Here is a 10,967-nt window from a genome sequence, read left to right as displayed (position 1 = left end):
GCTGCTTCCTGCGTCGTCACTCTGCTGCCACCTCCCTTCTCGCCACCTTTCCTCGTCTTCATCTGCATGCAAAGAGCTGCTTGTGAGTTTTCTTTGGCTTTAATATCTCTCTTACTCTAACCCTTGTCTCTTACCGACATCTGGTTGTCTCGGTTACCGGCATGGATCCTTTCAAGCTCGTCTCGGGGCACTGCCCTATTGTCCTTTCTCCCATTGTCTTTCATTAATTCCCACCTTCTCTCGGCTGCTCTTGCCGTGTCACTTCTGACCTCATTCTGCCACTTGGTGTCCTTCCTCTGCCCGCTTCTCCGTTCTCTGTCCTGCCCACCTCTCTGTTAGTTTGGTTCTTTCTCTCCCTTGTACTCTCGGGGTGCGTACCTTCCCTGCCCCGCTCCGTCAGCTGCCCGATTTACTGTCTTCTCATTTCATTCTCTGCGTCTGTCCTTTCCTCCAACTGTCCTCGTCCTCTTCCCAGTCTCTCCTCTGTGGTCTCTCTAGATTTCCTCTTCTGTTCGTATTTCCTTCCTTATGCTTTTCAAGTAGTTGTCTCAGGTCCGCCATTTCCTCCTTCTGGCTTAGCTCGACCTCGCTTTCATCCAGCGGCCTTTCTCCATTTCTACATCCCCAATTCGCCAAGCTGTCTGCTGGTTCGTTGCCTTTCTTTCTCACATGGGTCGGAAGGATGTAGGCTAACTTTCGCAGAAAGTTGCTTATTTCCTCCATTAACCAGGCCCTTCTCCAACTTTGACTCATTTTTTCCATTGAAGTGCCATTCTGTATGTTGGGCTTCAAAATGTCATAGAAATATCACTCATTACCATACATTTTTCACCTATGCTTCCATTATATCACTCATTATTCACTACCATGTCACTTCATTTTCCCTATTGTTCATCATTAATGGGTCTCATTTATATCTTCCAAATATTATTTATTTTCAAGCATTTTTAAGAGAAATTCTTGATTAAATATTAGAAAATAATATATTTTACTCCATATATGGAAAGTGGATTGTTTTTGTGACATGTGTAGGTTCCAAGGAAGCTTCCAAGACACCTTTATGTGGCCTTGAATGATCAAATTCAAATTTGATAAGATAAACCTCATGGAGAAGATCAAGGACAAAAGGGGGTTATGTGTCTAGATGGTTGAGAGATGTATGGAACTAAAAAGAGATTAATGGATCATCATTATGAGTTTGTTATCTCATCCCATTGTATAAATAGGAGTACAATCTCCTTCATTTGTAATCTTAGAATTGGTTTGTACATCATGATGGAGATTTTGAAATAAAGAATCATACTTTGATTTTGTTACTTCCACATTTGAGTCTCTTTTGAAGTGGTGTGCTTATGGAGTTATGGAGGGCCCCCATGGCCTCACTTGCATGCTTATTTTAGGTATAATTTAATTTATGTTTTTATTTCATTTCAGCTTTTAAGTTCTTGTTAGATATTCTAATTGTTGGAAGAAATCTTAAAATTCATGTGTTCTTGTAAGGGAACCATAAGATCTTTGACAAATTAGGAATCTCTCTAGTTTGTTTAGTTGTTGGATGAAATCTTAAAATTCATGTGTTCTTGTAAGGGAACCTTAAGATCTCCGACAAATTAGGAATCTCTCTAGTTTGTTTAGTTATTGGAAGAGATCTTGTCGAATGTGTTCTTGTAAGAGAACCAATAGATTTCAGACAAACTAGAAATTTTTCTAGACATATAGGTGGTACTTTTAAGTTTACCTTCCCGGCTTGACATTAATTGAACTCTAATTTGCATCCGCATTTTAGACTAAACATTTTGGCGCCGTTGCCGGGGAAGTGCAACTAGAAGGATTTAGTAATTATTTTATGCATTTGTTTTTATGGACTAATTTGTGGAACTTGGTGACAACAGGTTCATAAAAGAGTTCAAAGTTTGGAGCATTTTTTATTTTCGCACATAGTTAATTTAAATTCAGTTTTTATTTTAAAACCCTCCATTTCTTAGTAATCCATCTACGGATGATGAATTTGATAATGTTGAACATGTACTTCTTGGAGAGCAAGGATAATAACCTTGAGCCAACTCTAAGAGAGGTTATTCACATACTTGTAAAATATAATGTAAAAAATTTAAATCGTGATGTGAGCATGTTCAAACTTTTAATCCGTAGATGGCTTCATTGGAAGCATTCTTTTACCTAGGAAATAAAAAATCTTTCAAGTTAATGTAGAATAGATTAAAATAAATAAAAAAAACTAGATTTTGTAGAATTTTCTTTAAAACTAGGTCTTGTTTAAAAAAAATTTAAAAAAATCATGAATAACTTAAAAGAGTTGTTTCATATTCGCATTTCTATATCTTGTTTCTGTATCACGGGTAAGCCAGGAGCTTGATTATCGGAAAGCTTTGTCTTCCGAGAGTCTAAACGCCCCCGCGACATTGCAGAAAGAGTGTAGATAATGCGAGGTTTGATCGCAGATCTTGATTGTGTTTATTATCCATCCACGCTAACATGCATAAATAAAAATAAATCAAAAGATTAGTGTGCTCTCTTCCTGCGCTTCGTGTGATCAGGGAGATTAGCAAATCTATTGATTTATTTCCAATAAAAATACTCTTGCTGGAAAATTGATCTAGGATATGACAATAAAATTTTTTGTGAATGAACAAAAGATCATCTTAAAAAATAGGATAAAATTTAGTTTTTTTTGAATTTTAGTTTAAAAAATAATAAAAATAAATAATGAAAATAAAAATTCCCACATAATAATAATATATATCATATATATTATTATTAAAAAAAATAAATTTGAAAATTAACCATTTTTTAGAAATAGTTTCAATTTCATTTTTTTTTAAATAAAAAGAAAAAATATAAAAACACAAGCTGTAATCTCGGCATGCTAATGAACACCTTCAAAATACGTCTATCTGCACTAGTTCTCAGCGAAGATGAGACCATCCAAGAAGCCAATCAAATGATCATGACTTCCTTTACTGTGAAGGCATATAAGGCTGCGGCCTTAATATTTTAAACAAGTAATCACGTATCTCTTGTAGTAAGCGTTCCACAAGAGAAGGGTAGCTAGACATGTTAGACATCTGTTCATGATGTTCCAGAAAGTACAGAACACACATATGGCCCAAAAATTCCCAATTACAAACTGCAGGAGGGTTTATTCGTGGAATATTAGATTGAATGATCAAATGCTGAGTGCTTGCGTTCGTAGCTACCTTATTACAGGAGAGGCTCTTGGGCATAGTTTTAGAGTTCATAATGGACAACTTAATATATCTTCTGAAAGATGCAATTGAATAGGAGGCTCTGGAAGAAGAGAATTTTAGGGTCTGGAAAAGGAAAGGAGAGTTGAATAAATGGGGACCTGCTGCTGTCGTCTAAGAACAAATATTCTCGTTAATTACAGCTCAGGCCTTTGTCAAGGACGTTACTGCATTCCTGGCTGTGCAAGTTGTACTCGTGGAATGTTGTGTGCTTCTTGAGCAGAAGAGATAGATTCTTCCTCTATGAAAGATGGGATGCGTGTTCAGACAGCTTCTGCTGGACTACTGACAAGATATAATAAGAGTGGTACAGAATAAGAGTGGTCCTGTTCAGAGTCGGGAGTCTCAACTTCTGAGAGTAAAGTTCTGGTGAAACTCAAGGTGAAAAAGCAGTTCCATTTCAAAATTAGAAAAATGCAAAAAACAAGAGTGAATTGCAAACCCAATTACTCCCATTGCCTCATAGTGGATGCCAACATCCTCAGAACGCAACCCCTTAAAAATGTTAGTTCTAAAAAGTGGGTTGTGATCAAACTAGGACAAATCTGGAAAAACAAAGACATGGGTTTTCTGCAGAACGGAATGATTTACATAACTTAAAAATCGTTTGCTTGAATTCCTAACGGTTTGAGAGAAAACCGCGATTCTTTGGAACCCTATTTTGATAACTGCGTGAAGGAAAAAACAGTTTTTACAATTAATGTGCAGAGAATTATGGGTTTTGCTAGCAGTGAAGCAGATTTTGAGCGATTTGAGTGATTTTGCATGCAGATTTATTGGCTCGATTTGAGCGATTTGCACCCTCACATGTTGCCTGGCTCAAAATGAGCATCTACAAACCAAAGTCAAGAAAGTCAATACGCCCATGGTGATCTGGTCTCTCTCTCTGCTTATTTGTCGAGCAGAAAGGGTTCCCCGTCTCTTAAATTGGATCCATCTGCTTCAATTATTCCATGTTCTGTTATACATCCGGATTCAGCCTCATGCTTAGCACATAATGGCAATGCAATGTATTCAACGTTTAGGAAGACATATCCATTATATTTCTCATTAACATTTGTGCCGTATGTTGTCTTTCATCTTCAAAAGTTTATGGAGTCTCCCATGCGGACATGTTGGAATGCTATTAATGGGGTTGTGCGCTCTACATCAATCCTGTCGGCCTTTGTAGGAATATTTCAGGGAGTTATATGCTTGGAAAGAAAGGTTTTAACAAGGGACCATTAGCTTGTGTATTGGTTTGCTGGAGGCACGGCTACTTTGTCTGCCTTGCTAGAGAGAAAGAGCAGACAAGACGAATTAGCTTTTTATGTGCTTCCTTGAGTTGCAGATTCATTGTGGTATATTTTAGTGAACAGACATCTACTTCCAGATATAAGAAACGCTGAAGTGGCACTTTTCCACTTATGCATGGGAGGAATAATGTATTATATGGAGTATGAACTAGATACAATGGCCCCTTTCTACGAGGGCTGATAAAGCGTTTTCTTGCTTGCCGAAGAAGTACAGCTGACCAACCTCCCACCTTGGGGCTTCATATTCCTATGTCAACACTTTGAACTCTGGACATACTGCAAATTCAGAAGATAAACATGCCAGAAACTCACTCAGTACATCAAGGACAAGAGAAGAGTTGAATCTGGAAGCCTTTTCTGGACTCTGATCACAATTTTGACAAGGGAATCTCTTTTATTTAAGTGGAGTGCTATGATACGTTTTAGCTTTTCCCTTCGCATAGTTAAATTCATATTTTTTCTCTTCTTAGAATTCATTCTCAACATTCTATTTTTCAGCAGTGACTTGGAGTAGGCATTGATTGTTGTATGCTTTTATAATGTACTCATCTGCAGGACACAACAAATCTATAATGCGAAGATTTTCACCATGCGCAAAAGTTAGCTAACAAAATTAGGGAGTAAATTTACTTTTCATGGTTATTTCTTTATGAATGGATTGATATTAATATCATGATTGAGTCAATTTAAACGATTTGATTGTCTTTAATCTATTTTATTTGGTACAAATTTTTTTTGTAAGAATCATGAAGGAAATGGCCATTTCTTCTTGAACACATTTTTTTTTTTCCTGCCAAGTTTTTTTACAGGTTACAGGATAATCAAGTGATCATTAAGGAGATTAAATTGTGCACAATTGGTCTTCACAAGACTAATTTCATGAGAAATCCTAAAAAAACAAGTCCATAAACATAAACGAAATTTCCACAAATTACAAGTTTTTGCAACTTCCTGTAAAAAGTTAAAGGTTTCACATGTTGCATGATAGATTAGCAAATTCGAAGTAGGTGGCTGGTCAAACTCAGCAATTTTAGTTAAGATTTTCATGCCATAGTTCATTTTTTTTTCCAGCAAGAGTCATTATCCATTCCTCACAATCCACATACACTTCATTACATTTTCATCAATCTTAACCCACCAATAAAAACAACAAAGCTCATTTACAAGCTTTTTGTTCCACTTTACATATTCATTGTTCCTTTTTCCTACCCTTGCAAATAAAACCTTGCTTCCATACACCATTGAGTCCATAGTCCTTGAGTCTAAATATTTTTCTAAAAACACCTAGAGGCTTGCATGCCTTAATGGCCAGTACTCTTGCTAATGAACAATGGGAGTACATTAATATACCTTGTTCGTTGGATCTTGTAGGTGACTCAACCACGAAAAATTTATTCGTACCTACAAAGATGTGTTAGGCATCCTAACTCCCATTGGAATCAATGGTGGGAGCTCTTGTGTTGGCTAGGGGCATTCATTAACGGCCACTAAGTCAACAACTTCTTGCTATGTTCAACACTGACACATTTATTCACATAGTAAGATTTGTGCCATCGAGCGTTGAAGACTTGAAGACCCATATTTTGTAACAGATGAAGTAGACTTCCTTTCATTGTTTTTCCACTTGTCATGACTTGAGGACAAGTCAATAAATAAGGCTGGGGGGATGTAACTTCTATATTTTGTATACCTTCCAAGCCTTATATATTTTCAACCATATTCAGCAGATTCATCATATTCATCAGACTATCCACCAGAGGATCCAACAGCAGATACGACAATACAGATCCATCTTTCATCCACAACTTGTAGAAGAAGCTTCAGACTAGAATTGCATCAACTGAACATGCATGATTCATCCACTTCTTTAGGTAAGTAAGGTATGATGTTTTCTAACCTTTAATCTTGAAATTATTTTTAGATGCTAAAATGATGATATTTGGAAAATATTCCACTATTTCACTATTTCCTTTCTCATTAAAAATTCCCAGAAACCATCAATTGGGAGCGAATTGCATACTTATTTCTTTCTCTCATTCATATTACATCTTAACCCACAGTGTTCCCACAATAAAAACCACTACAAAATGATGAGCATATTAAATGAATTCTTAAAAATGATTGATCTCAATAAAGTAAATAATGATTGTAACACAAGAACCAATGATTAAAAAGAGATCTCAACAAAGGAAATAATGATTGTAACACAAAACCAACATTCAAAGATGCAAATGCTTTGCAAAAATAAAAGTTATCAAAAGATGTGCAAAGTTAAAATGAAGTCCATGATTGAAACATGGTTGTTACACAAGAACCAAACATCTTGTAAAAGGAAACTCATCTACGAATCAAATCAAATAAGTCATTGTAGTAGCTTGCATGAGGACATGCAAGAGCTTCAGTTGGGGGGTATGTTGGGCTTCAAAATGTCATAGAAATGTCACTCATTACTCATTATTCACTACCATGTCACTTCATTTTCCCTATTGTTCATCATTAATGGGTCTCATTTATATATTCCAAATATTATTTATTTTCAAGCATTTTTAAGAGAAATTCTTGATTAAATATTGGAAAATAATATATTTTACTTCATATATGGAAAATGGATTGTTTTTGTGACATGTGTAGGTTCCAAGGAAGCTTCCAAGACACCTTTATGTGGCCTTGAATGATCAAATTCGAATTTGATAAGATAAGCCTCATGGAGCAGATCAAGGACAAAAGGGGATTATGTGTCTAGATGGTTGAGAGATGTATGGAACTAAAGAGAGATTAGTGGATCATCATTATGAGTTTGTTATGTCATCCCATTATATAAATAGGAGTACAATCTCCTTCATTTGTAATATTAGAATCTTCATTTGTAATCTTAGAGTTGGTTTGTACATCACGATGGAGATTTTGAAATAAAGAATCATACTTTGATTTTGTTACTTCCACATTTGAGTCTCCTTTGAAGTGGTGTGCTTGTGGAGTTATGGAGGGCCCCCATGGCCTCACTTGCATGCTTATTTTAGGTGTAATTTAATTTATGTTTTTATTTCATTTTAGCTTTTAAGTTCTTGTTAGATATTCTAATTGTTGGAAGAAATCTTAAAATTCATGTGTTTTTGTAAGGGAACCATATGATCTCTGACAAATTAGGAATCTCTCTAGTTTGTTTAGTTGTTGGATGAAATCTTAAAATTCATGTGTTCTTGTAAGGTAACCTTAAGATCTCCGACAAATTAGGAATCTCTCTAGTTTGTTTAGTTATTGGAAGAGATCTTGTCAAATGTGTTCTTGTAAGAGAACCAATAGATCTCAGACAAATTAGAAATATTTTTAGACCTATAGGTGGTACTTCTAAGTTTACCTTCCCGGGTTGACATTAAATGAACTCTAATTTGCATCCGCATTTTAGACCAAACACTGTAGATGTTTCACAATGTCTATCACTAGTTTCACATCTCCTTCCACCTGCAACTTTTGGTACTTCTCCCTTATGGCGATCTCTAGTCCTATTCTTAGCGCATGAAGCTCATCTTCATTGTTGGTTGCGTTGCCGCAATCCATCGGGTAAATTCCGAGTGTTTTTTCCCTGTCGTCTCTAAAGACTCCTCCTATCCCTGCCTCTCCTGGGTTACCCTTCGCTGCCCTGTCGAAATTCAATTTGATGAAGCCCTGTTGGGGATTACTATAGTAGTTGTTCTCTTCCGCCTCATTATTATGGTATTTCCCCGCTGTAACTTTCATCATGCTTGTCTTTAGTTGCAGGTGAGCCATTATTCTTGCCTCTTTCTGGTCAACTTTCCAATCTTCCTTGTACCATTTCTCTGTGAGAATGGTCTCCCTTTTATTCTGGGTGATTTGGTTCCATATCTCGTCCTTTGCTCTACCCTCTTCCTTGAAGGTCAAGTTGTTTCTCTCTTTCCAAATGTTCCATAGAACGAATCCTAATGAAAGTTTCCAGGCTCTGTTCAGCATTGTATTTTGATAAGGTTTTTTCCGCCATTTTTCTATTGTTATTTTGATACTATTTTTGTCTTTGTCACTGATTTCAAAAATATCCTGGTGTTGTCTCCACAGGTTGTTGCTAACTTTGCAGTCGTTAGTTATGTGCTCCATGGTTTCTTCTTGTACTTGGCAGAGAGCACAACGTGAAGGGCCTTGTGTTCTTTTTTTCCTTCGCTAATCCCAGGTTAGAGCTCGCCCCGTGGCTTAGGATCCAGGCGAAAAACGCTACCTTTGGTCAAGTTTTTGTTTTCCAAATGCTGTCCCATTTTTTTGTTTCTGGGTTTCTGTTATATTCTTCTTTTAGATAGTATCCTTCAGCCATTGTGAACATTTCTTTAATTCTCTTTTCCCATCTGATAGTGTCCGTCCCTGCTTTGGCCGCAATTTCCCTTGTTTCCATTTCTTTTTCATATATTCCCCATTGAGTTGTTTCTGGTGCGTCTGGCCAGTTTTCCTTTTTTTCTACCTTCTCCAGTATTCGTCCATTTCTGGGCACCAATAGTTGCTAATACACCCCTCTCAATTTGTGTGGTGAACTGGTGTATCTCTTAGATTTGAGGTATTTGGTTGAGTTTGTCTTTCTGTTGCCAAGCCTCTTCCTAGAAGTTTGCTTTGTTCCCATCTCTTATTTCCCAAAAATTGTACTCTCTTATCAAATCCCTATTGGCTCTTGCCAAATTCCAGATTGCTGAGCCTTTTTTTCCATTTGGCTTCTCAACTTGCCTTCTGGAGACCTGGGAATCTCATATTTTTTTCCCATAGCTTTTTCCACAAGTCTTCGCTCCCTTGTATCCATTACCACCCAAGCTTTGCTCCCATTACTTGGTTTAGGGTATATGGGTCTCTCATTCCTAGACCTCCTTTTGCTAAGGGTTTTCTTAGCCACTTCCATGGTAGAAGCGCCCACTTTTTTTATCTTACTCGTCCCTTGCCATAGAAATTTTTTAAACATATCTACCATTTTTTGCCATATTGTTTTGGGAGGTAGCTTGGCTAGTCAGTTGACATATCGGTAGGGATTAAAGTACCGATTTGAGCAAAATTATACGACTTGGAGTGTTGACGGCCCTGAAGGTCCAATTTTCCATTTTTTTTTGCAACTTCTTCATCAAGATTCCCCAATGAGCAATTCTCTTTTGCTTATCATTTGGCTAGATTCCTAAGTACTTAGTTGGGAATTTGTTGGTTCTAAATCCCATGGTTCTTGCAAGGAACACTTGGGAGGCATTTTGAGTGTTGAAGAAATAAATTTCCTATTTTTCTTTGCTTACCTCTGTTCCCGAGGCCCCTGTGAATTCTTTAAGACTTTCCATTATTTTTTTTGCTTCTTTAAGAGTTGCCTATCCATATAACATAACGTCGTTGACAAACTGTTGATGGGTTAGAGGTAGGTCATTTCCCCATAGTCTTAATCCCTTCAGTTGTTTGTTGTTAAATTTTGATTTTATAAGTCTTCCAAGTCCATACGCTGCGAGGATGAACATGAATGGTGATAACGGATTGCCCTGCTTGAGTCCTCTGGATGGATTGAAGGCCTCTGTTAGAGATCCGTTTAATAAAATTGACATTACTGGCGTAGTGATCATTGAAATTACCCAGTTAATCCATCTGTCATCAAAGTCGTAAGCCTTGAGTATTCGTTGTAGGTATCTCCAACTTAATCTATCATAAGCTTTTGCGAGGTCGATTTTTATCATCATTTCTTTGGTTTTTGAATTCTTCAAAGAATGAATTGCTTCTTGTGCTACTATTATACCATCTACTATTTGTCTGCCTTTTATGAACCTCGTCTGTTCCGGGGATATCAACTTTGATAGTATTGGTTTGAGACGGTTCACCATGATTGTAGATAGAATTTTATATATCACATTGCAGAGCGCTATCGGACGGAACCCTTGAGGCTCGTCTGTTTTTTTTTGTCTTTGGTATCAGAGCTAGGAAAATAGCATTTAAAGCCGGCATTCTTTTGGTGCAGCGGGACTTTTCTACTGCATTCACTATGTCCTATCTCGTGAAACTCCATGTGGCTTGAAAGAATTCCGAGGTAAATCCATCCGGCCCAGGTGCTTTGTTCTTTGCCATTCCCTTTACTACCTCTTCCACCTCAGCTTCCTTTATGACTCTTAGGAGAGCCAAATTCTGTTCTCTATTTACAATTTTGGGGATGTTTTGACTTATTTTATCAATGTCATCCTCTTTGCTGGTGTTAGGTTTGGTCAGGATTTCTTTGAAGTGCTGCACTGTCAGATTCTCCAATTCTGCTTTCTAGGTTAACCTGTTGCTTTGCTTATCTTTTAGAGAGAATATTCTATTTTGTTGTCGGTGTTGTATCATTGCCTTATGGAAGAATTTCATATTTCTCTCTCCTTCTTTTAACCATTGGATTTTGGATTTTTGTTTCCATAAGATT

The 10,967-nt window shown here is 36.9% G+C and overlaps 1 protein-coding gene and 1 pseudogene across 1 annotated transcript; one reads left to right on the top strand and one right to left on the bottom strand.

Annotated features, from left to right (window-relative positions):
- The first annotated feature begins 3,977 nt into the window (after positions 1-3,977).
- On the top strand, positions 3,978-4,969 carry LOC149243505 (uncharacterized; annotated as a pseudogene).
- Positions 4,970-7,960: 2,991 nt separating this feature from the next.
- Positions 7,961-8,668, bottom strand: LOC149243504 (uncharacterized). The gene has a single exon (XM_089371229.1). The coding sequence runs from the start codon at positions 8,666-8,668 to the stop codon at positions 7,961-7,963; it is 708 nt and encodes a 235-aa protein (XP_089227355.1).
- Between the last annotated feature and the right edge of the window lie 2,299 nt (positions 8,669-10,967).

This window comes from Pinus tabuliformis, chromosome 8, assembly GCF_031772625.1.
Source record: "Pinus tabuliformis cultivar Carrire ecotype Pingquan chromosome 8, CPIR1, whole genome shotgun sequence".
NCBI lineage: Eukaryota > Viridiplantae > Streptophyta > Pinopsida > Pinales > Pinaceae > Pinus > Pinus tabuliformis.
The sequence above is the reverse complement of the archived record's forward strand: the minus strand, read 5'-3'. Positions and strand labels throughout refer to the sequence as shown.

What these genes read in the sequence shown, in the direction of transcription:
- LOC149243504 (XM_089371229.1), bottom strand. Translation starts at nt 8,668, where the DNA reads ATGGAGCACATAACTAACGACTGCAAAGTTAGCAACAACCTGTGGAGA.